Raw genomic sequence first — 27,650 nt, 5'->3', positions numbered from 1 at the left:
ACTGTAAAAAGACAACCTTTTCTAAACCTTAGACAGAAATGGCAGATGAGACACAGGTCTAAAATTAGATAAAACTGATGAGTGCAGGTGAGGTTTTTAAGAAGAGGTCGAACCACAGCATGTTTAAAAGCAGCTGGAACAGACCCTGATCTAAGACAAGCATTGATAAAAGTTAGGAGACCTGCCCCAACAGTATTAAAATCTCCTTCAGCACCTTAGCTGGAACAACATCTGAAGGACAACTTGTAGGTTTTATGTGTTTGACAACATCAGCGAGAGATGCAAAAGAAATGGGCTCAAACTGTTCGAGCACAGCAGAATGTGCACGAGGAGCAGACAACTCAACATTACAGCTCTGATCAGCGTTCTGTCTGACTGATGAAACCTTATCAATAAAAACTGAAGAAACTCCTCACAGGTTGTGGTTTGTAGCGTCCATCAAAGCAGAGGTGTGTGGATTTACAACCGAGTTTATAGTCTGAAATAACACACTGGGACGATGACAACTGCTCGAAATAATATGAGACAGATAGTGTTTTTGCCTCCTTCACAGCCTTCTGATAGTCAGTCAGTCAAACATTGACAAACCTCTGAATACGGTGTTTCCTGCAAATGAAGGCGTACAGTCTCCTCACGCCGACCATGACAGGATCCCAGTTGTTGTAATGGCACAAAAGTGTAGCAATGAAGAAGGACAGAAAGACTGGGACAGCCCCGGCAAAAAACAGCCACGAGAAGCGTACCTGTGTGCAGACAGACGGCCCTCTTCATTTCAAACATAAATATACAAAACATGTCCAATCTGCAAAGCACTGGCACAAAAGTGTTTAAAGGGCAATTTCATGTTTGTTTGGTTTTTATAAACCTGTGACCTATTTTTACGTTGTTTGGGTTAAACATTTTGGTACTAAAAGGATTTTATTCACTCCAGTATTATTTTGAGGATCGCATGCCATGAATAGAAAAAGAACAAAAAACAGGCAAATTATTTTTGATGGAATCATTTTACTGAAATGGGCATTCCCACAAATGTAATATTGGCCATGCTCGTGCACCGGTCCACCCCCTCTTTTGTGAATTTCGTGCGGAACGCGCTGGGCACTCCCAAAGGGTGAGTACGGTAATATCTGTTGTGCTACACTTATTCTCGGGGGAAGCTCCCAAAAGAAGGTCGATTTGTTGCCAAAAGTTGCTAAAGGGCGTGACGTTGTGTGATGATGTCATCATGTTGACATATCCAACAGCATCCTCAGAACAAAAAATGTGATCATTATCAAAACTAACAAATTTCAAATTGTACTTTTCACCAATTTTTCCACGGACACCGTTTCAGGTTGACATGATGACATCACGCAATGACATCTCATAACTTAGCAACAAATCAGCCGCCAGCTTCTTCTGCCAATAAATGTGTCACAGGTACTGACGCAGTGGCCTGGAGAAGCATTTTACTGCCATGTTTTATGACTGCTGTGTGCGCTTCCTCAGATTTAACAATCAAACTAAATACTGGACCGATTAAATTCTCGTTAATCCCAGTTAAATGTTTAACTAAAACAATCCAAAAATTAGTCCCAGGTTAAAAAAAAACAAAAAACAGAATTCTCCTTTAACTACAGTAATCAACACACCTTTACAATGACCAGCACACAAAGTGAATAATTACAACAGTCATGGAAACAGACTAAAATTATGATTTTTCTTTTTTTGTTTTATGACTTGATTCTGCAGTCAGTCAGTCATTTGTGACCAGTGGTGGGTAGTGCACTGAAAATCTATACTTAATTATCATAAAAATTACTCAACAGTGGAGAAACTCTGATTTGAGAAAACTATTCAAGTAATAACAGTACCTAGGTTTAATAAAGTACTGTAGTACTGAGTACTCTACTCAAAGTTCAAGTTATTTTCTTTCACCCAAGATCTGAGTTTTCTCATGAAAATTCTGTCACCTAGGTAAGCGTGGACATCGGTACACTGACCAACTTTGTCTTAGACTATTACTTTTCTGTCAAGGTAAAACATTTATGTGCACCTCATCGCGATGCGCACACCTGTTGCACTAGGCAGGACAATGTGCAGCGCTGATGAGACGACAGTCTGCACGTGACACCTGCTCTCAGCTTCAGAATGCAAATTACCATTTTAATTGTAACTTAGGTTCAGTTGCACGAACTCTAAACTCCACTTGGCAATTGCAGTTAAAATGACAATAGCAGTGTGAACATATCTATAAATGACACCCATGACACTCAGCAAATAAGCTATTTAAATGCTTTTATAAATAGAACACAAGTCTACTTTCACCTGAGCCTTAAATGTGGTTGGAAGATGAGTTTTTAAATGCAGAGACTTCACAGTTTCTTGGGAGATGCAGCAACTACTTCACAGGATAACTTTCTATATTTTATTTATTTAGTTTACATAGTACCAAATCACAAGAAAGCTGCCTCAAGGCACTTCACACAAGTCAGGTCTAACCTTACCAACCCCCAGAACAAGAACACAGGTGACAGTGGGAAGGAAAAACTCCCTCTGATGATACTGAGGAAGAAACCTCAAGCAGACCAGACTCAGAGGGGTGACTCACTGCTTAGGCCAGTCTACCAGAAAGATTTACAATACAGAACACAACAACAACAATTGATGAGAGACCATGCAGGTGTCCAATCCACTGTCGGGGGGGGGGGGGGGGGGGGGGGGTGTCATCAGTGGATCTGTTTCTGCAGCAGAATCCATTCCACATCTGTTACAGAAATCATCTAATCCAGCACGTGGATCCAGCCACATCTCAGACAGAGAGACAAAGAAAACAGGATCAGTTGGGTCAAAAAAACTACACTTAATAGGTATAATTCATCAGCATTAAGCAACAGGAAAGCAGAAGAGATACTAAGGAAATCGCTGGCTGTTAACCCTAAGCTTCACTAAAAGCGTGGACTTTAGATAAAGTTGAGGCCGAGACCCACTCTATTTACTAATAAAATGAATTAAAAGAGCAAAAAGCATAGTAACATACTATGCCAGTATGCTAGCCATACGAAAGGGAAAATAAGTGCGTCTTAAATCTGGACTTGAAAGTCTCCACAGAATCTGACTGTTTTATTGATACAGGGAGATCATTCCACAGAACAGGGGCACGATAAGAGAAAGCTCTGTGACCCTCAGACTTCTTATTCACCTTAGGGATACAAAGTAGTCCTGCACACTGAGAACACAGAGGCCGGTACGTAGGGTTTAATTAGTTAAACCCAGTCTGGTAGAGGTGCCAGTCTGTGAATAATTTTATAGTTTAATAACAGAACCTTAAATCTGATCTCACTGGGACAGGAAGCCAGTGAAGAGACACCAAAATAGGTGTAATGTGGTCAAACTTTCTGCTTTGTGTCAAAAGTTTGGCAGCAGCATTTTGAACCAATTGGAGAGCCCTAATGCTAGACTGTGGTAAACCAGAAAATAGAACACTGCAGTAGTCCAATCTAGAAGAGATAAACACATGAATCAGGGTCTCAGCATGAGTCATAGACAGGATGGAACGAATCTTCACTATAATTCACAGGTGGAAGAAAGCAGTCCTCTTTATACAACCCCTGGCAAAATGTATGGAATCACCGGCCTCGGAGGATGTTCATTCAGTTGTTTAATTTTGTAGAAAAAAACGCAGATCACAGACATGACACAAAACTAAAGTCATTTCAAATGGCAACTTTCTGGCTTTAAGAAACACTGTAAGAAATCAGGAAAAATAATTGTGGCAGTCAGTAACGGTTACTTTTTTAGACCAAGCAAAGGGAAAAAAAAATGGAATCACTCAATTCTGAGGAATAAATTATGGAATCATGAAAAACAAAAGAACGCTACAACACATCACTAATATTTTGTTGCACCACCTCTGGCTTTTATAACAGCTTGCAGTCTCTGAGGCATGGACTTAATGAGTGACAAACAGTACTCTTCATCAATCTGGCTCCAGCTTTCTCTGATTGCTTTTGCCAGATCAGCTTTGCAGGTTGGAGCCTTGTCATGGATCATTTTCATTTTCTTCAACTTCCACCAAAGATTTTCAATTGGATTAAGATCCGGACTATTTGCAGGCCATGACATTGACCCTATGTGTCTTTTTGCAAGGAATGTTTTCACAGTTTTTGCTCTATGGCAAGATGCATTATCATCTTGATAAATGATATCATCCCCAAACATCCTTTCAATTGATGGGATAAGAAAAGTGTCCAAATATCAACGTAAACCTTTGCATTTACTGATGATGTAATGACAGCCATCTCCCCAGTGCCTTTACCTGACATGCAGCCCCATATCATCAATGACTGTGGAAATTTACATGTTCTCATCTTTATAAATCTCATTGGAACGGCACCAAACAAAAGTTCCAGCATCATCACCTTGCCCAATACAGATTTGAGATTCATCACTGAATATGACTTTCATCCAGTCATGCACAGTCCACGATTGCTTTTCCTTAGTCCATTGTAACCTTGTTTTTTTCTGTTTAGGTGTTAATGATGGCTTTCGTTTAGCTTTTCTGTATGTAAATCCCATTTCCTTTAGGCGGTTTCTTACAGTTCGGTCACAGACATTGACTCCAGTTTCCTCCCATTCGTTCCTCATTTGTTTTGTTGTGCATTTTCGATTTTTGAGACATATTGCTTTAATTTTTCTGTCTTGACGCTTTGATGTCTTCCTTGGTCTACCAGTATGTTTGCCTTTAACAACCTTCCCATGTTGTTTGTATTTGGTCCAGAGTTTAGACACAGCTGACTGTGAACAACCAACATCTTTTGCAACATTGCGTGATTATTTACCCTCTTTAAAGAGTTTGATAATCCTCTCATTTGTTTCAATTGACATCTCTCGTGTTGGAGCCATGATTCATGTCAGTCCACTCGGTGCAACAGCTCTCCAAGGTGTGATCACTCCTTTTTAGATGCAGACTAACGAGCAGATCTGATTTGATGCAGGTGTTAGTTTTGGGGATGAAAATTTACAGGGTGATTCCATAATTTTTTCCTCAGAATTGAGTGATTCCATATTTTTTTCCTCTGCTTTGTCTAAAAAAGTAACCATTACTGACTGCCACAATTTTTTTTTCCTGATTTCTTATAGTGTTTCTTAAAGCCAGAAAGTTGCCATTGAAATGACTTTAGTTTTGTGTCATGTCTGTGATCTGCTTTTTTTCTACAAATTAAACAACTGAATGAACATCCTCCGAGGCCGGTGATTCCATAATTATTGCCAGGGGTTGTATCTCTAATGTGGAGGTCAAATGACAACGTAGGATCAAAAATTACCCCAAGGTTCCTCACTTTGTCAGTGTGATGTATGACACATGAGCCTAGGCATATATACTCTTTATGATTTTGGAATAAAAACTGTCCAGACGCGGTGTATGGATCGTCTTGTTGTGCATCTTTTATCGTCACATTTGCATCACAGTCTAAGAAAAGGTGGTGCATATTTTGTCTCCACGCAGCTTTGCACTCAGCACCAGCAGTTTCAGCCCAATTTACAATAGACTGTTTGCAACAAACTGTAATAGCAATTTATAACAACTTGAATAAAAGTAGAAACAGTTTTTTTAAGTGCTCCCTCCTATAAAAAAAAAACTACTTATTTTGCAAACAGTATGTGTGCTCCTTGTGACGCGTACTACCCACCACTGTTTATGAAAAGCAACCATGAGCTTCAGTTTGACTTCAGCTCTGACTGTAATGAGAAATTTACCTTCTGCATGCAAATATCTGCCAGAATAGAAAGCGGGATTGTAAGGCTCAGTGCCAGAGTGCCGATCAAGGAGGAAGTGAGGAAACAGCCCCTGTGGACACATCATCAGTCACAGAATTTATACGCTGAAATACTGTGTTCCAATCAAAGTGATGTACTTGGTGTATCAGTTAAACATAATCAGAGTATATAGCAAATACAACAGATGATTGAGAAGTTTTGAGCGTGACACAGAAAAGTAGGGCATGGTTCTCCATCTTTTGTATTCTGAGGAACCAACATTTCTCAACATTACACCTAGTAAGTGAAAACCTCACACTTTCGCAAGAAATGCTGGTTTCTCTGAATGCAAAAGAAGGCAAACCACACCCTAATTTTTCTGGATCAGGCTCAAACTTTTCAATCACCCCTCGTAATTCTCCCTATCACATATACTCACCTACGAACCACCCTAGGGGGCGCACTATTATTATTATTGCCTTATTTCTTTTCCGTGAATTACAGTCAGCCGTACTTCTGTCTGGCTGTGTTGTAACACGCACAGTGTTCATGAAGCGAGAGTTAAAAATACACCAATAAGTGTAAACCAGTCTGGACAAACTAAGTCAGTCCCTTCGACTGCTCCCTTGTTTCGGGGTCACCACAGCAGATACGAAGGAGGTGGATCAGTTTTATATTGGACGCCTTTCCTGAAGCAGCTACATATTACATGGAGAACTGAGAACCTTTCGCACTGGAAACGCACACGTAACCACTTGGCCGCCACCCTGCCTTACTGGAAACTAAATACACATCTTACAACACAACCACATTACAGCCATTACCTTCTCCTGAAGTGGCACACATTATACGGTCATGCTGTGCGACGCTGCTTCAGGCTTCATGCCATCTAGTGTGCTTTGATACTCCAAGTTTCCATGACTTGAATGCTAGCTGTCCACTGCAGACACCCAGTGTCACTTTCTCCCCAAGTATTCAGTCCCACTGTTCCAAAATCAATTAAACTTGCATCATTTCTCAGACACGTGCCAGAAATAAAACAGAACTGGCAGGTGCTGCAAAGCAAAACTACTGACTGTGTGGACGTAACTGAAAGTTTGCCTTTTTGGGTCCATTTTACAAATACGACATATTATAAAAATAAAGTGCGTCCCCTTGAAGACATCAGAGTGGAATTACTTAACTTCAGGCCTACCCAAGAACTACACAGGACTTATTTCTTCCCATCTTCAAATGGTGTACTACTATTGTGAGAAGATCTGATGAAGTCCACCAACTGATTTAGCAGGACAGGGGGACTGACGCTGTACCACCAGCTCCCCCTAATGTGTTGAGGTACCAGACAAATGCACAGGATTTGTGCACTCAGCACAGTGTAATCTGGGTCAGGTGCTCACCACAGCCACAGGAACTCTGAGAGAACTGTTCCGATGAGGCCGTTAACGAGAATGTAAGTCCACACCAGCTTGCTCGGAAGTTCAAACATCTCAAAGCCCGTGTAGTGTAGCACGAGGAAACCGGGCCACAGCAGCAGCAGGTTGAATAGACCCACAAACCCTGTGAGACAAACAGCAGCTCCAGCAAACATTGCTTTGACATGTCACGGCACACCCTCTGGTGGCCAGAAGCCCACAGAATGAAAGCTATTTTCCCGTAAAGTCCCTAATTTTGCAAGAAAGAATGATGTGAATAATATACAAGTTAAAGAAGTCTTATCGCGACATGTCATATGACTGACACACATGCTTACCAAAGAACATGGGAATGTTGAGCTTGTCCTCCCGATCCACTCGTCTCTTGATCATTACGATGTAGATAGCATACAGTACGGCTCCAGCCAATGACCACAAGGAGCCTTCAAGAACATTTAAGAACCATCACTGTCTTGGAAAATGAGCGTCGACTTACTAATCAAAAGATGTCTCATTATGATTACCTATGACGCCTTTGTCATTGGGGTTGTCCATGCTGGAAAAACTCACAAGGGCAACACCTCCTATGCTGGTAGGAAAAAAAAAAAACAAAGACAATGCATGGAATCACCCTATTCATACCATAACATTAACTTGAGATAATGACACCATGAAGTCAGGTTTTTTTTTTTTGCACCCAAGGAGACCATTTTAAAGTTGAAATGAACAGGAACTATACAAACTGAAATATTGCTCCTGATCTGCTGATCCTACATTTGCATTCAGCAGCAGGTTAAGCCCATAGTGACCTTCCATAAAGTTGATACTGAAACACAAACTTTGGAGAATAGTGTGTAGGGAAACCGAACTGACAAATTCAGATGACTGCAGGAGAAAATTCAAGCAGAAATGCAGCAGGAACTGTAGAAGCAGTTGTCTGCACTGAGCAGAAATTTGGTAGAGGAAGTGAAGCAGGAGCTGACTTCCACAAAGTGCAGGTTGTAGTTTCCAGAACTACTAATGAAGAGATGGGCCACTACTTCAACAAGACTCATCAAGAGACGACATATCTCCCAGGTGTAAAACTGATATAGGCACTCTGACTCATTGCTACTGGTTCTGCAGGAAATTACAATTTTGTTGGAATGTGGTTAAATGTGAAATTGATCAAATATTTTCTGTTACTACCAATACAGTATGTAATCCATTGAACCTGTTGCTTGAAATAACAAAAAACCAACATTTCTGGAAAGTACCAAAGACAACTTTACATGATACTTGTATTCTGTGGTCGCAAGTGTGTCCTTTTGAATTGGATCTGCGATAAAGCACCATCCAAGAACCAATGGCATCGAACTGTACTGGAGTATTTAACATGTAAGTTGCACAAGAGGGACGATATGTCCCACAAAATTTGGGACCCCTTATGGACTTAGGACTTATGCTGGATTGGACATTTCCTCTATCTTTTATAGAGGCCTAATCTGAACTCGAGCTTGTCTCACTGAGCTGTCTGTTTTGTATATTAAGCCAGATTGTTCTGTTTTCTTTATTGTGTTTCTTTTCCTTTTTACCGTTCTTATATGTAAAATCTAATAAACATAACTGGGGAAAGAAAAAAATAGACGACATATCACAACCACAAACGTTACATTTGGAGAGGAGTCAACAGGTCCTATGATGAAAGGTACACCATTCCTACTGTGAAACACCGAGGTGGATCGCTGCTGTTTTGGGATGTGTGAACTACAAAGGCACAGGAAACTTGGTCAAAATTGATAGCAGCATGACTCCAGCATGTTATCAGAAAATACTGGACGAGACTTTGCACTCAACAGCCCAGAAGCTGCGCATAGGACTGTTGTCTTCTCCTGATTCTTTAATCATGCAGTCCCAAATAGAGTCCTGAAACAAACTATTTCTCGGGTTAGATTTATTCAAAGTTACGGTGAGATGTACAGATCTGGGTTCTTACAACCGTCACTCACGCAGGAGTGTTGTGTTATCAAAACCTAACTTAGTACTCTGTATGCTACAACATTAACCAGTTAGAACTGGTTTGCATGCACTTTTAGACAGATAACAGGAACTTGTTAAATAGTGACCACACCCATGGCATGCAAACTAAATTTGTTACCTTCAAAATTAAATCCCAAATAGTGCAGCAGATAACAGAATATTTACAGAGGAATCCTTCAAATCTGGAAAGAAGCACCAAAGTTGGCACAAATACTCCTTAGACATTATTCTTTTGAAAAAACTGAGTAGCCACTTGAATTTTCAGTAGGCGGTCACGTAGGGGTCAATTGAAGAATTACACAGGGGTCAAAATTTAAAACTGTTTCAATCATATTGAAAGCTATACCACATTATTTGTCTGATCATAACGATACCAAAAAGGTATAGTTTGGATTATCTATGACTGAATGTTATGGAGTTATGAGGTAAAAACAGCAAGAATGGTAACAAAGGTCAGCATTAGTTTGTACAGGGGTCAGATGTTAAAGTTGCTCTAAATATTGTAAAATGTGATGCAAATTATTGGTTGAGTTAATAGGGTTTTAAAAAGGAATAGTTTGCACTATGTGGCATGCTTAGATATCATGTTACAGGGTAACATATGTCACATGTCATAGAATCCAATGGACATCGACATTGCTCTACCTTTACCTTACAGACCAAACATTCAACACAGTCAGAACTATTTCATTTATTAATCGTATTAGTTCAACCAATAATTTGCACCACTTTTTACCAAAATTGGAGCAACTTTAACTTCTAACACCTGTACAAACTGAAACTGACCTTTGTCACCATTCTTGTTGTTTTTACCCCATAACATTCAGTCATAGGTTGTCCAAACTATACCTTTTTGGTATCGTTGTGATCAGACAAATAATGTGGTATAGTTTTCAATATGATTGGAGCATGTTTTAATTTTGACCCCTGTGTAATTCTTCAACTGACCCCTACCTGGCCGCCTACTGAAAATTCAAGTGGCTACTCAGTTTTTTCAAAAGAGTAATGTCTAAGGAGTATTTGTGCCAACTTTAGTGCTTCTTTCCAGAAATGAACAATTGTTACAGTTATCTGCTCCACTAAAACAAAACTAAAGAGGCTTAGTGTGAAAGTTAAACATTGGCTCAAGCAGCAGCAGAAATATGAACTTTAATTTCTTTCAAGTAATTTTCAATGCGATAGCATTTTCCCAATGTTTTATGTTAAATTTAACTTGTGTTTATTCTCTAATCTGCAACTGTGTTTGTATATTCATGGTACTTATTCATTGTATTATTCACTGTATTTGTATCATGGCATTGTATTATTTTTTAGTAAATTTTACTATTCTAAAGCCTGACCAGAGACAAAGACTGCAAATTAGTGGAAGCTAGACATCTTTATGCATCACATTTTCCCTTTTTTGTGCTATGTTGTATGTATTGTCCCTTCAAATAAAATAAAAAAAATTAAAGTCTAGGGTGACAAAAACCTTTGCAGAGTACGACATGCCCACATAGAACATTGGCTGGCTTTGTCTCTACAGGAGAAAGGTTAGACATCATTAAGACAACTGGACTGAATCTCAACAATTCTTTATGAATAACTGACCTGCAACTAGAATATATTACCGGCTGAACTGAACCTACCAGCTTTCACCAAAGAAGTTAAATTTGGGATATTAAAAATATCCTTATTGACCAAATCTCATAGTATTCTATACAAATCCAAGTTTAACAGCAGCATGGACACATTTTAAGTTGACAGAAGAACACACGGACTCATGCACAAACAGAGTGAGTGCTGAAAGCTCCCAGCACGCTCTGTCCCCCAGCTGTCAGCTCCGAGTGTTTACCTGAGAGCCACAGCTAACAGTTTGGACAAGGTGAAGCGGTCACTGCTGTTGCTTGGAAATATGGCAGTTAAGATGAGTGTAAACAGGCCTGAAGAGGGAGACACCAAAGACCAGGGTTCAGCAAACAAGCAGCTACAGCACAAGAGACACTGTTCTTTAATAGTCAACACAAAGTGCTGTTCTTCACACCAGGCAGACTGACCCAAATCAATAAACTTCAGTGAGATGGAAAGTCACCTGAGGTGGAAGACAGGATGTTTACGATGGCCACCTGCATGTCTGAAAGGGCTTCCTGATAGGACAGGTTAGCCAGGAACCACTGTGGGATGGAAAAAAAAAAGTAAAAAAATATCACAACATTTTACATCCACCAGCTCTGCAGTATGTAATTTGATCCAGGTCCTTTGGTCTGGATTTGGCCAATCCCATCTGAAATGGCTGATTCATAGTGATGATCTTTTATCACAGAGTCATGCAATCCCTCAGTGGCAAGAAAAACTGTCTCCTGGTAGATTCTGGGATGAGATAGTGGAATTCTAAATTCAGGGTCAATTCAGAGACACCTGTGCATGAGTTTATTTAAGGTGAGAATGTCGTTGCTCGCTGACAAACACGCGGTCCTTGACAGATCTTTAGACTGGTCTGATGGCTGGGAAAACCCAGACGATCGGGGTCTGAGGACCTGCTGCAGCCTTCATCCACCTTCACAGATGTTGAGTTACAAGCCGTCACCTCCTCCGCCTGACCTGCTGTTGAGGACTTCTTGTTTCACCAGGGCCCCATTAGCCGTCTCATGTTCATGGTTCCTGTCAGGCCTTCATGGCTACTGTAGTGGCAATGGAGCACTCAAGGTCCATACTGCATTTCACCCCAACAGGCAACCCCTACCTGATCCAATACCCAGGTATCAAAGCGTGGAAGAGAGCTTGGACTCTCACATCCTTCTCACAAAGTAATGAGTCAGTCTGGTGTTAATCTATGTTAAAAAAAAAAAAAAAAAAGTAAGTCCTTTTGGCTGCTCCCTTGTTTGCACTCGGGGTCACCACAGCAAGTCCTAGTTGGAGCTGCATGTTGAATTGGCACAAGTGTTACGCTGCAAGTCCTTCCTGACACAACTCCACATATTTCTCCAGGGATGGAGAAATATGGCTGGGATGGGGTTTGAACCGCGAACCTTCCGCACTGAAACCAAGCGCACTAACCACTTGGCTACCATCCCTGCCTGGTGTTGTTCTATATACTCATAATAATTATCTTTGCAAATGCAGTTTTTCTGTGTTTGGAAGCTTAGCTCAGTCTAAAAACCAGCCAAGTTACCAGCTGATTAACACCAAAATATCACTGGACAGAACTGTGTAGATCTACAACCAACTAGAGCAATGAAAACAAATGTCACGTGCACTGAGTGACACATTTTTAAGTCGTTTTACGGATACAATTTTTAATAATTACATATCAAAGCCATATACAACATGAATGCTTAATTAACTGATTTTAACTGCAGCCTGACAGACTATTTATTCTATTTTATTTAATGTTATCCTGCCTTTTGGTTTTCTTTTATGTGATCTTAGTCGAGTTTTGTATCAGTTCATTTTAATGTGGCATGCTTTGGTAATGACCGTTTGTGCATTTGTGGAAAGATGTTTATAACTGCAGTTTGACATATTGTGTACTGTGCACATAATTGGGCTAAACCCAAATGAGTTCATTCATTCATCATGTGCTGCTATACAGATGACTGTGTGTCAGACTAATCAGCAGAGCAAATTTAACAGGATCTCTCAGACTTGTTTGGTTCCCAGGCTACTTTTAAAAATTCATTTTGATCACCGTTTGCACTAACCCGTAATTTGACAGGTTGTGTTACAAGCTTGGCTCAAATACGCTCAGTACAACTTGAGTAATACACCAACAAACTAACTCAGCGACACAGGCAAGAACATAAAAAGTGCCAAGTAAAAAACACAAAAGTTTTTTGAGAAAGCAGCAAAAACTGAATATAAAAAGCAAACGGGTCATATTTATTGCTCGGCTGTTATATCCACTTGAAGTACAAGTTGCTGGTCGTCCTGCGAGGCATCACTGCCTCAAACTGTTCCCCGCTACACTACTCTTTAGGGTGCCAAAATCAAACCGCTCATCCACGTCGTGACACCTGGATAACGGATCAAGTAGGGGATTGCATGTTGGGGTGAAATATGGTGGAGACCTTTTGCACCGCGCGGCCGCTATGCTAACCATGAAGGCCCAACATAAACCCTGAACAGGAGATGGCTAACAGGGCTCTGTTGAAACAAGAAGTCCTCAAGATCAGGTGGAGGTAATGATTTACAACCCAGTGGCTGTGAAGGCAGACGAAGGATACAGCAGGTCCTCAGATCCCGATAGTCTGGACTCGGCTAAGTATCTGTCAAGGACCATATGTTTATCAGAATTAAAACATGTGTACAGGCATCTCTCCGTGTCCAATATCCCATCCGGGAATCAACCACAAGACGACCTTCCTCACCACTGAGAGACTGCCACGACAGATGAGGAGGCCAGCCAACACCTTGGTACAGCCTATGCAGGTCATCAGCTGGAGACCACCGATCCTTGATCCTCCGTTATAATACTACACTCAGCTGCCAGGTCAGAGTACTTTTCCCACTTCCGCTCATGAGCTGCCTCCAGCCCATCGTCCCATGGCACCATGAGCTCCACCAAAAGAACAGCCTTGGTGGCCACAGAGCCCATCACGATGTCAGGCTGTAGTGATGTTGTCATGATTTCTCTTAGGAACTGGAGCTGCTTCACCATATCAGCTTTCAACCTATTTGCTGCCACACGTTTTGAAGCATTTTTCGAGAGTCCATATTGAAAGAAAGACTTACAGGCAGTGCTAAATGGGGTCTCATGACATCAAATGGTTCATGAAGTGAATGAAGTAGGACTGCCGTCTCCCGATTCATAAACAAAACTTGAGTAACAGTTTAAAAAAAAATAAAGTTTCATCATTTCTGGTAATGTTGCAGTCAGCACACGGCTTGTCGCCCATTTTCTATCACTACATATTTGTAAAAACAAAATTTCTAAATCCATCACCCCATGTGCGACTTTCTCTAAAAGCTCTACTCACCACAAAACAGAAGAAGAAGCTGACTTTGGCCACATCGGTGACGGTGAGCTTGCCCACACTGGGCAGCACAGCTTCATGGTCTTTGGCTGCGGGGTAGGACATGCGGGACAGCTTAGCCTCCAGGGCTTGAGTGGACGGCAGCTGACGCACCTCCATGATATTACTGAAACGCACCCGTTGCTTTTTGGGAGCTTTAGGAAGCAGAAACGAATGGAAAATGCTGCAATCAGACACTCCAGTGGCATTAATTCATGTTAATGAACTGAAGACGAGTCTGGTGATACAGGAAAAAAAAAAAAGATTGGGGTGTAGATCAGGTAGATGTACGTTTGTAGTCTGTCTGTTCGTGACACTGACTACATCTCTTCTGTCAAAGCTCACTGCTGCCCTCTGTTGTTCAAATACTTTTGTCAATGGCAACACAAAATAAACCTGAGGCGTCAGCATGGACATTTTCTGAATACGTACTTTATATGTAAACGTTACTATGTGATGAAAACCATGAATTGGTATCTTGGCATTTTCGTGATCTTTCTGTATATCACAGTGTTTCCCTCTGCATATGTATTTTCAATATTTCAAAAATGTGCAAAATAAATTCAAACCTGATGGCTATGTCCTCTTATGACAACCAATACTGCCTCCAGGCTTCAGGAAACTAACTTCATAATACAGTAACATGCTGATATAACTCGAACAGAAACAGGAAAATACAAAATTCATTCAAAATTTATGGAATTTTAGTCAATACAAAGTGACGGTTGTATGTAACTTGATTTATAAAGTGCTTAAGGTACTCACAAACTTTACAGTCTCCAGTAAAATTGTTTGAATGCTCAGCCGCTACATCCTGGAACTTCACCGGAACGTACAGTGGTTCACTCTAAATGAGAGTGTGAGAAAGTCAGGCATTCAAAGTCCTTAAATTTATACACTGCACATTATGAGTTGCACCACAAAATGTTTTAAATTTCAATGTTTTTTAAGTCCTTCGAGTATCATTCATTCTGATTGTCACTGCATTCCAAAAAAAAAAAAAAAAAAAAAAAAAAAAAGAAGAAGTGCATATTTCCTGAGTTATTACTGATTCTCTAAAGTCTGTAACTTGTATGTGTGTAATTTTAATCAACTCACCAAACCATTATTTATGGGGGTGTCAGTGGCACAGGAGGTGAAGGAAGGGTCAGCATCAAACTGCACAAAGATAGAATTCAGACCATAAATGAAATGCAAGAAAAGCAATAAATCATTCTGAATTCTGGGGGCAGTCACCGATTTTCCACACATTATTTCACATTTCTTATTATCATCAATAATAGGCTGAAGGATTTTCTTACATGGTCCTGCGGTAGACTGGCGTCCCATCCAGGGTGTATCCTGCCACCTGCCTTAAGACTGCTGGGATAGGCTACACCCCCCCACCCCACCCCCCTGTGACCCTTAACTGGCGTAAGCTGGTATAAAAAAAAGTAGTACAGTTCAGCTAATAAATGGGCTAACAGCAAGTTATCAAGGCTAACTTTTTCATATGCACATTAGCTTTGAAAACCATTAGCAGAACAATTAGCACGCCAACAAATTTTGTTCCGCTAACATCAAGTCAGGTCCTATTTTTTTAATAAAGTTTAACAGCCATAAACATTCGGAATCCATAAAATCATGTACTGACACATATATACAAATGCATATATATATATATATATATATATATATATATATATATATATGTGTGAAGTCAGTGGTGTGTGTTTAAGTGAAGAGTTAATGGTCCGTGTCCTTGGACGACACAGGCACGGGCAGGAAACATACACTTGTTTATCAACCAAATGTCACGGACAAAATGACAAGAATAACCAAAACCACTTACTTATGGAAAGAAATATTGTCTCCCTTGTTCCTCCGTTTGTGGGATTGCCAACATGCGCAGCTTTCCAGCATATTCCACCCAAGGGCGTAGGTTTGGTCTCAGCTTTGGTAGGGACAATACCACCCCCCCGGCCCCCCTGCCCACCACCACCACCCCCTAACCCACTCATACCTAGGGATGGGTATTGATAAGATTTTATCGATATCGATGCCATTATCGATTCTGCTTATCAATCCAATTGCTTATCGATTCCCTTATCGATACCTCTTGTGAATTTTGTACTAAAAGTAGTCTTTCCAGGTTTTCTATGTATTTCAATGAGTCTTAACTTGACTCAGCAGAGAGATGCGCAGCGTTTGGAGCTGTGTGAACAGAACGGAGGACGATTCTCATTTCTTTCTCACAAGACAGGAGTCCCAGTTAATAACTTTAATCCGCACAAAAGTGACTCACGATTGACATATTCAGGGATGAAAGTGGTGAAAAACAAAAAAAGCTGAAACCCAAAATTACCCCCCAGCACCACTTGCACAAAAATGTTTGAATTCTAGAAGCTCTGAAATGCAATCTGGGACTATTCCAGACAATAAACTGGAGTGAGTGCAGCATCCATTTAGGTTTAGGTGAGGGGGAAAAAAAAAAAAAAACTTTCCTTATTCAAATTCATTCCAGTAGTATTCTGCTCTTACAAGGATGCAGCAGTTTTCTAGCTTGGCAGATAGTTCTGGAGGAAATCACTGAAGAAATTAACGCACTGAAAATATGGTTTGACCGAAACAAAGTGTCATTAAACTTAAATAAGACAGGGATGAAATGGAGGTGTAAGAGTCACTAGGTGTTCACAGGAAACATTTATTTATTTCTGTATGTATGTATTTATTTATGTTCATTGTTAGTTGGTTTTATATTTTCTGTTGTGTTTTTATTCAGGTTCTTTTTGTCTCTTTCTCTAAAATTGTATATAATAACTAATCATTAGATTATTAATATATAAACAAAAATAAATAAAAAAATATTACAGTTTGTAATACAATTGACTCTTTTACGACAACAAACGCTTATTATACAGAAAAATGCACCCGAACGCGATGACAGCTGCAACTGCTTAATGCTAAATTTAACACTGAAAATGCCATAGACATGCTAACTCGTTAGCATCGCTCCCGTTTTTAAGTTATAACATACATCTATCAACTGTTTCAGAAGACCATAACAGGTCGGTTTAACATAAAAAAGGTAAATAATACTCACAGATGTATGCACTAGGGTTTTAGTGGGGGAAAATTAAGATACAGCTAAAGAAAAAAATGAATAAACGAAGCAATAGATCGAAGCACTGCTTCAATCTGCGAACCACTGCTTCGATTGGTTCAAGGTTCAAAGCAAAGCCGCGCTGCAGAAAAGTTGATTACGGAGCCGTTGCAGGGTCTGTAATGAACTTAGAGAAGTGATCATTTTCCTGACAAACACCCCTAAAAACAACGGCCACTCTGAAGGACCGATAACGGAATCGTTAAGCAAAAAGCTTATTGATGTCGGTGGATCGAATAATTTCTTAACGATACCCGAAAGGAACCGGTTCTCAATACCCATCCCTACTCATACCATTAGACGCACAAGTACAGCATAATACATAACATATGACGACATAATGCTGAATAATTTAACACTTTATTTACATTATTAAGTGTGTAGGCAAACAAACAAATAGCTTAAATAACAAAATTGCACCCAAAATCACGAATCTATTCTATAGGCCTACACCTGAGAGAACAAGACAAAAAAAAAAAAAAAATTTTTGCAACCAAGATGTATAATCTATTCTCTTCATCAATAATGCAGTTGTAGGTATCTGGCAACCTAATTTGCCAAAAAAAAAAAAGGGCTTTCCAATGACATATGGTGTATTACGGTAAACGTAATCCTGTGATGTCATAACGCAGAGGAAAAACACGGAAGTTTCACACTAGTGCGCTGCTGATTCTCATTACCGTAAGTTCTCATGTAAGCCCTCACTCTGAAAAATTTCAACACTAACAGCAACCCAAGAACCCGTGCTTAACAACAGTATGCTATAGAGGGTTTTCATGTGACGTATCAGTCACGTCATTTTGTGTCCCGTGGCCATTCTGGATTACGACGCGGTGGCCGCTGTGATTACACTTCGTGCATTTGGCGAACAACTGCTCAAGTTTCAACGTCGATGTGAAGAATCCTCATGGCACCGTGGCGCTGTGAGAAATCCACTGCTCCCAGAATTTTATTTTATTCGGCAATAAAATTATATAACAATACATAAAAATACTGCAGAGTATAACACAATAACGGTTCCAATACAGATGCTTATGTAGCGGGATGAAAGTCCCGGGTCCCTTTGGCTGACCTGGTAGAGGAGCAGTCTTTTGTGCGAGCCGCATGGGTTCGATCCCCACCGTCGTCCCGGCCACGAAGGTCCTGCTGCTTCACTTATTTACGTTGTGGTCCTCGAGTACCGAGCTGCTGATCCACAAGCTGCCCTTCCAGCGCCTGGTGAGAGAAATCGCTCAGGACTTCAAGACCAACCTCCGCTTTCAGAGCTCCGCTGTGATGCTCTGCAGGAGGCCGGCGAGGCTGACCTGGTCGGCGGCTTCCTAGTTCACAGTATCGCAGTGTGACACGGTTGGCCAGTTCATTACATCAACACTAAACTCACTATCTGGTATAAGATACGGATCCACTGAACCAACTGCTACACATCAATAGCTTTATTTCGAGGATTTAAAGCCTCGTAATAACCGGACATTCTCTTCATTTTTCTATCACGCGTCAGCCTCCTTGTAATACGGCACCTGTCCTGCAGCAAATCGGTCACGTGAATGAAAACCCTCTATATGTTGCATATATTACGGTAAAGTGCGTTCGGTGACTTTTGAAAAGAGGGAAAAGTATGAAAAAGAGTGCAAAAGTGACAGAAAAGTACAGAAACAGACAGCAAACATAAATGTAGTAATTTTTGTGGAAAAGGCAGGGTGTTAGTGTCATTTGTGAAGGTGTGTGTGCGTGTTTGTGTGTGTGTGCAGTTTATTTTAAGTGTGGCGCACAGCATTGCTCGCAAGTCCCCCCGCCCTTCTTGTTTTTCTGCGCTCCGGGACCTCCCACTTTACAAATTAAGCACTGCCTAATTTGCATTTTATTACATAAAATAAGTATTTGACCCCCTAGAAAAATAGAGCTTAACAATTGGTACAGTAGCCTTTCTTTGCAATTACAGAGGTCAAACGTTTCCTGTAGTTCTTGACCAAGTTTTCACACACTGCAGCAGGGATTTTGGTCCACTCCTCCATACAGATCTTCTCCAAATCTTTCAGGTTTGGAGTTTAATCTCCCTCCAAAGATTTTCTATTGAGTTCAGGTCTGGAGACTGGCCAGGCCACTCCAGGACCTTGAAATGCTTCTTACGGAGCCCCTCCTTAGTTGCCCTTGCTGTGTGTTTGGGGTCATTGTCATGCTGAAGACCCAGCCATGACCCATCTTCAATGCTCTTAATGAGGGAAGGAGGTTGTTTGCCAAAATCTCGCAATACATGACCCCATCCATCCTCCCTTCAATACGGTGCAGTCGTCCTGTCCCCTTTGCAGAAGAGCACCCCCAGAGTATTATGTTTCCACCCCCATGCTTCACAGTTGGGATGGTTTTCTTGGGGTTGTTCTCATCCTCTAAACATGGTAAGTGGAGTTGATTCCAAAAAGCTCTATTCTGGTCTCATCTGACCACATGACCTTCTCCCATGCCTCCTCTGGATCATCCAGATGGTCACTGGTGAACTTCAAACAGGCCTGGACATGTGTTGGCTTGAGCAGGGGGACCTTGCTGCCCTGCAGGATTTTAAACCATGACAGCATCATGTGTTACTAATGTAATCTTTGTGACTGTGGTCCCAGCTCTCTTCAGCTCATTGACCAGGTCCTCCTGTGTAGTTCTGAGCTTTCTCAGAATCATCCTTATCCCACAAAGTGAGATCTTGCATGGAATCCCAGACCGAAGGAGATTGACAGTAATCTTGTGTTTCTTCCACTTTCTAATAAATAATCATAACAGTTGTTGTCTTCTACCAAGCTGCTTGCCTGTTGTCCTGTAGTCCATCCCAGCCTTGTGCAGGTCTACAGTTTTGTCTCTGATGTCCTTAGACAGCTCTTTGGTCTTGGCTATGGTGGACAGGTTGGAGTGTGATTGATTGAGTGTGTGAACAGGTGTCTTTTATACAGGTAACAAGTTCAAACAGGTGCAATTAATACAGGTAAAGAATGCAGAATAAGAGGGCTTCTTAAAGTAAAATTAACAGGTCTGTGTGAGCCAGAATTCTTGCTGGTTGGTAGGGGGTCAAATACTTATTTTATGCAATAAAATGCAAATTAATTATTTAAAAATCATACAATGTGATTTTTCTGGATTTTTTTTTTTAGATTCTGTCTCTCACAGTTGAATTGAACCTACGATAAAAATTACAGACCTCTCCGTTCTTTGTAGGTGGGAAAACCTGCAAAATTGACAGGGGGTCAAATACTTATTTTCCCCACTGTACATAACCTCTTTGGTTGGTCCACAGGTGGCCTTTAGTTCTCTTACTCTCCACCAGGAGGCAGCACTGCTTGGGCTTAGGACTGGAAGGAGTGGGCTTCATGCTGGCATTTACAACCCTAGACCCTGGCACTAGACTCTATAGAGTTGAAGACATCTGTTCTACGTCTACACTGATGATGGTCATCACACTTTCGAGTAAAATTTCTTCATCAAATTTTTTCATAGCCTTTGGAATATTTTTTAGACAAACATATTTTCCTTAACATGGCCCATGCCCGAATTTCCCAGCCCATCTGCCCGAATCTGAACATTTTGCCGAGCTCAGGGGGGGCGGTTGCCCTGCCCCCCACCTCCTACGCCTATGCACACAAAGGAAACAAGCATCTTCAATGAGGACCAGGAGGTCAACCCAGAGTAACTGCATTAAGATTAGTAAAAATTACTTCCTGTGTGTATTTTTACTTCTTAATATGTCTTATTTATTTAATACTTTCTGTACTGTGAAAAAAACTGTACACTGAATGGAAACTACGACTTAACTGATTTTGTTCATTGAATTATTTCTGCCCATTTTGCACGTAATGTTCCATTAGCAGATTAGTGGTTATCAAAGATACCCAGAGTATTTCACACCTGTTAAAAAACACCCATTGAAGAGGAAAAAACATACATACATACATAAAAGTTGTTTCTGTATTATCAACTCTTTAATTTTAGATTTTTTGTGCACTGTTGTGGTGTACTTTTATTATTTTCATGAATTCTTTTATCATTGGAATTTATTTTGTTTAGTGCTGTAATTCCTGGAAAAGCCCCAATATTATTCATGGTATACAAGTCACACTGGCATATAAAATCGCAGGACCTTCTAAATTATTAAAATAAATAAATAACATGACATACTTCAGAAAATACTGTAACTTTTTGGTTAGCCCTGCACACAACCAGAATGGAAAGTTTGTTAAATGCGCAGGGAAAATGTTTTGATGGACTTTATGACTACGCAGACGGATTGCAGTAAGTACCACATGGGTAATATTTTACGCGGATCCTCAGAAGTGACAATGCTTACATGTGTGCAGATTAACGGACGCACGTCAAAGTTATAAGAACTTGGAATTACACGGACGGTTACAACAAACATATTTAAAAATATTTCAAGCTCTGTGCTCTTTTTATTTTTTCTACCTCTTATGTTGCACAGATGCGGATTTTTCAGTTGCCTCAAAGAACACGTTTGCGTGGATGTGGATTTTGTAGGGAAACCTGCGTGGGGAAGAACTCAAACTTTCCAGGCTGGCCCACCACTGCCCAGAGCATATAAAATGATTTCAATTTTGCACATAGCAAAAAACATAATTGACTAAACTTTTACATTTAGTCCTTTAACAACTGTGCATTGTTTTACAACCCCAAAACAGAAAAGGTTGGGAAAATATGGAAAATGCAGGGAGAAAATGGCAAGAATCATTAAATTTATGAGTTTGACTTTGAGTTCATTGCAGACAGTATGAACCCTGGATATTCCAGGTTTCGTGTGGTCAGCTTCATTTCATTTGTTAAGAAACATCCATTACTGCATTTAAGGGTGAAGAAAAGAAAAACCTTGACAGTGTTGATTTAGAGAAGATCCAAAAAATAAATAAAAATTCAGACTTGTGCACCCAATTCTTATTCTTTAAAGTCATTAAAGATGTACTTTATACTGTACAATCATTCCACTGACAAAAGAACAAAGACATCAATAAAAACCCAAAATTAACATGACAGTCATACCCCTGATGAGTGTACGTAAACGTCCGACCACAAGTGTACCCTACGCTGCCTGATAAGCACAGGTGCAGGTAATGAGGCACATATTGAGATGATCCCTGTCCAAAATAAATAAACTGATAAAGCTTGATGAAGCTGTGTCCTTTAGCGCCACCATGTGGTAAGTGTGCAATGTAAAGACTCACGAAGACAGAGCGCTGACTTTTCAGATTGCGTGTGCACTGCTGCCTCCAGGGGCGCCACAGCAGGAAACCCAGCAGGTACAGCACAAACATGGAGGTTTTGGTGAATGTGCTGAAGAAAGGTTTGTTGTACTCCTGTCGCTTGAAGATGTACTAATAGGGGGGAAAAAAACAAATCGACACAATACAACAGGAAAGTTGAAGTCAGGAGCGACATCTTCATTTGTTCAACTCCCAGATATAGCTGCAAACTCGGGTGAAAATATGATGACAGACCAGTTTTAGCTCCCAATATTGTGATGCTGTGAACACATTAAAACCTCAGGATTTAACTGCCACATTTGCTGACTGAAAACTGCAGCACAGGCTGAATACGTAGCTCCAGTTCCTTTGTCGCTTGTACAAAAGTTGGACACTGAAAGGTTTGTTGTGAGGCTCAGGAAAATTATACATCGTAGTTTCATGTTCTTGTTGTTATGCAGAATACCTCATGAGCACAAACACACCACTGTCAGCTGACTCACGGTCACGGCAAAGCAATCTGATCACTGACACATTTTGTTTCAGAAAATGGTCACAGACCCTGTGCCGGCAGACTTACGGAGGTCAGCTCGGAGGAGGCGACCCAGATAACATCCACCAGTAGGAGGATGGCCACTCCGAGGGCCATGCGCCGACGCTGAGCTGCCAAACTTCCCGGAGAGTTCATCCGGTTCATGATGAACACCCACTCCATCTGCAAAGTGCAAGATCAGAGGAAACCCAAAAATTAGATAAAGCTCAACAATTATGAAAGAATATTGTGACAGCAGAAACAAAAATATTGTCAATATTTTCCAAAGGACAACACGTGACTGACAAATGATAATAAAACTGAGGCAATCTTGAGGGACCACAATGTTACAGTTTGCATCAAGCTGTGTGTTCAATAACAGAAAAAATATTAAACATAAACACTCACAGATAGATATTCAGACAGACTTTCCCATTCAGTTGAATGAGAAAGTCTCTCTAAACTTTTGACTTGTACTGAAACTAGGAAACTAGAGTTGCAACTAATGGCTGTTTTGATTATTAAGTAATCTGGTTACTTTTACAAAGTAAGGAAAGGATATTATCTTAACAGCATGATATTCATTCATTCATTTTCAACCAGTTATCTGGGTCCAGGTCACCGTGGCAGCACAACAAGCAGCTCAACTCACAGTTCCTACCCTCAGCAGGATCAGGTGCTCTAAAATCTCAATATACTTTTCTACATTAATGCTGCCATCACAGTAGCATACAGTGGCTTGCAAAAGTATTTGGCCCCTTGGTATATCATGCATTATAATTTATTTATACCATTTCAAATACAAACATTAAATCAGGTTTCTCAATATAAAAATTTGGAAAATTATGTTCCTTAAACTCAAAATGAAAACAAATCTCTACTAATTGATATAAATTTATAACAAATATAAAAGCCAAGATGATGGTTGCATAAGTATTGGCCCCCTTTGGTATAATACCTATAAATAATCTGTTTTATTGCCAGTTTGCTGTATTTATGTGTTGGCTATGTGCAGCAGACAGCCCCCCCCCCCCCCCCCCCCCCAATATTTTTTCTCTTTTTTTTTATTTTTAGGTCTATTTCCTCCATTTTGGTGTATATTTCACCACAAAATGCAATCACAGAGGAAAGATACTTTATAACTTGTTTTTTTTTTTTTATTAATTTGAACTTGTATTGTCCAGTCTTGAATGTAATGCTAGTCAGTCTGGATCAGTCTGCTCCATTTCATTACACTTTACCCCCGTTTCGTTATTATCAGTCCCCATTTTGCTCCATTTTGCATAAAAACAATTAAATAAACGTAATTAAGTGAATCATATTTAATCATATTTGGAGTCAGTCTGCTCCATTTCGTTACTTTTTACCCCATTTCGTGATTATTAGGCTCCATTTCGCCCCATTTCGTCCATTTCGTATTTTAGTATAGAGGGTTTTCATGTGACGTATTGGTCACGTCATTTTGTGTCCCGCGGCCATTCTGGATTACGACGCGGTGGCCGCTGTGATACGCTATGTGCATTTGGCGATCAATTGCAGAAGCTTCAACGTCGGTGTGAAGAAGCCTCACGGCATCGTGGCGCTGAGAGAGATCCGCCGCTAACAGAAATCCACTGTTACCAGAATTTTATCTTATTTTATTTGGCAATAAAATTATATAAGAATACATAAAAATACTGCCGAGGATAACACAAGAACACTTCCAATACGGATGCTTATTTACATTGTGATCCTCGAGCACCGAGCTGCTGATCCACAAGCTGCCCTTCCAGCGCCTGGTGAGAGAAATCGCTCAGGACTTCAAGACGACCTCCACTTTCAGAGCTCCGCTGTGATGCTCTGCAGGAGGTCGGCGAGGCTGACCTGGTCGGCAGCTTCCAAGTTCACAATATCACAGTGTGACACTGTCGGCCAGTTCGTTACATCACCACTAAATTCACTATCTGGTACAAGATACGGATCCACTGAACCAACTGCTACACATCGATCACGATAAATAGCTTTATCTCAAGGTTTTAAAGCATCGTAATAACCGTACAATCTCTCCATTTTTCTATCACGCGCCAGCCTCCTTGGAATCCAGAATGGAGACGGCACCTGTCCTGCAGCAAATCGGTCACGTGATTGAAAACCCTCTATAGCCGGCCAGAAGTGACACTGTACTGAATTCTCCTATTGCTGGGTGCCACATATTGAATAACATTTATGGATGTGACATTACACAGAAGTGTTTTCCCCAACTGACGTCAGTAATTTTATACCCCTCCCATTAGAGAAACAGAAATCTCACAGTAAACAGTGCGCAAGGGCCCCCCTGACTACGCCCCTGTTAAAGCCCACGATGTCTTTGGTCTTCAGTCTTTATCCGTTAAGGAGACAACGGTTGATGTCGGCTTGCGTCTATATGTTGACTTTGACAGACAAATTAGTCAACATATGGAGACAGGCTAAGTGTCAACTAGTCTCTGTGAGTTAACAAGCAGGTTAGCAACCGGCGCAGCAGGTTGTAAGAAAAAAGATGACAGCTTCTTGTTTCCCACACGAGCAAAAGTTGGTACTAAAATTTCTGTACTTTTCGCTACGTGTACTTATCGTTAGCTAAGCGCTAACAAACATGCTTAAATGTTATGCTCACGTAAGACTTCGTTACCTGACTGAAGTCATATTTTGTGAGTGGTTGTCCTTTCACGTCCCGTAATATCCAATGTATCGATTATTTCAGTAACTAAACACGATGACATATCTGACAGTCCAGCGGTTATAAACTTTAGCACACTCATCGCCTTTTTTTTTTTTTCTTTTTTGATCAGGTGATTTCACTTATGTGACGCTGAGGCTGCTGGGATTTGTAGTCGTACAGCGATACTATTAAAAGGGGTTTAATCTCTACGTTAAATGTGTTAACTCCACAAATCTAGGCACACTAGACACAGATTGACTCAATCAAATCACAATTTAAACAGAACTGTTTTATCAGTGTGAAGTTAAAAGGTGTCACTGAGTAGCACACTATGTCTTGGTAAGTAAGTTCCTTCTCCTTGTTTTTTCACTTGAGGTCACCACAGCAGATCCAAGGTGGACCTGCGTGTTGATTTGACACAAGTTTTACACCAGATGCCCTTGCTGACGCAACTCCACATTAAATGGAGAAATGTAGCAGGAGTGGAGTTTGAACCGGGAACCTTCCACACTAGCATACTAATCACTTGATTACTACCCCTTGGTCAGGGTGTCAAAATCCAACCCATCATCCTTGTCCTGACACCTGGGCAACGAATTAAGTAGGGAGATTGCCTGTTGGGGTGAAATACGGTGGGGACTTTGTGTGTCCCGTGGCCACTACAGTAACCATGAAGGCCCAACAGGAACCCTGTACACGAGGCACCTCATGGGTTCTGGTGAAACGAGAATTCCTCAGTGGCAGATCAGGTGAAAGAGGCAATGGCTTGTAACTTAAGGGCTGTGAAGGCAGATGAAGGCTACAGCAGGTCCTCAGACTGCAATCATCTGTGATTTCCCAGCCACCAGACCAGTCTAAGGATGTGTCAAAGACCATGTGTTTATTGGCATGCAATGAGACTCCTACCATAAACAAAACAGGTGGCTCTAGATCCACCCTGGATGTACATATCCCATCCAGGAACTGATCAAGAGACAATCTTCCTCGTCACTGAGGGATTGCAACAACAATGTCTAGGTCAAACCAAAATATACCATAGCAGAGATTAAGTAGGAGACTGATATAAGATATTTTAAGACACTGTAACACTAACAAACTGTAGTTAGAGTCATTAGCCTTAAATTTAGATAGCCTGGTACAACAGTGAGACTTCCTAAGTGTTTAAGACCTTCCGCAGTTCAGGTCAGGTCTTTGAGCATGTACTGGTGCTGCACAATGCTGCATCCACCACACTACAGAAACCATTCTAGGTCCTACTTGGCAACTAACCCAGGCAGACATCCAATCCATCCCGACATCCCATAAGTACCAATCTAGTATCTGTTGCAATAAGGTGATAAATATGTGTCCCTCGGTTCTTTCCAGCTGCTGAGGTCCTCAGCACTGATGCCACCTGTGCACAGGATCATGCACCGACAAGCATGCTACATGGTCATAATGTCAGAGCTGACCTTCCCCCAGAGTGCAAGTAGTATCCCTCATCTGGGTCTTGATTCCAGTGAACACAAGAATAATCCAGAGAGATACAAAAACATCCAGTCAGCACCCATTTAAGTATTAAGGCTGCTGGACAGGAGAACAAAGGTCCAAGACTTTTTTAACTAATGAGATTTCTTTATGTAATGCCAAATCACAGCATAATTAATCTCAAAGTGCTTTATACCAGTAGTCGAGACTTTATTCACCCTAATAGCAAGCACATTAGTGATAGTGGTAGAGAAAATCTCCATTGTTGTTGTCATTTTAAAGGAAGAAACCTTAAGGCAACAAGACTTAGTGAGGTGGACATCTGCTATGCCCACTGTAAGAAGATACAAAACATAATCAAATAATCTATCATTGTGAAGGCTATCAGAGCAAGCATGACATCGAAATGACATAGTAGCTACAAAAAAAAAAAAAAAAACAAC

General features: G+C 40.7%; 1 protein-coding gene across 1 annotated transcript; it reads right to left on the bottom strand.

Annotated features, from left to right (window-relative positions):
* Window positions 1-572: 572 nt before the first annotated feature.
* LOC117524335 (solute carrier family 35 member F5-like) lies at window positions 573-25,847 on the bottom strand. The gene is made up of 13 exons (XM_034186095.1): window positions 25,711-25,847; window positions 23,109-23,243; window positions 22,511-22,660; window positions 15,260-15,319; window positions 14,927-15,008; window positions 14,126-14,316; window positions 11,242-11,323; window positions 11,005-11,092; window positions 7,676-7,740; window positions 7,490-7,594; window positions 7,137-7,296; window positions 5,740-5,830; window positions 573-743 (listed from the first exon to the last, which is right to left on the bottom strand). Exons 2-13 carry the CDS (start codon window positions 23,241-23,243, stop codon window positions 573-575), a joined length of 1,380 nt encoding a protein of 459 aa, XP_034041986.1. The 5' UTR covers window positions 25,711-25,847.
* Between the last annotated feature and the right edge of the window lie 1,803 nt (window positions 25,848-27,650).

Source organism: Thalassophryne amazonica, chromosome 14 (genome assembly GCF_902500255.1).
Source record: "Thalassophryne amazonica chromosome 14, fThaAma1.1, whole genome shotgun sequence".
Taxonomy (NCBI): Eukaryota; Metazoa; Chordata; class Actinopteri; order Batrachoidiformes; family Batrachoididae; genus Thalassophryne; species Thalassophryne amazonica.
The sequence above is the reverse complement of the archived record's forward strand: the minus strand, read 5'-3'. Positions and strand labels throughout refer to the sequence as shown.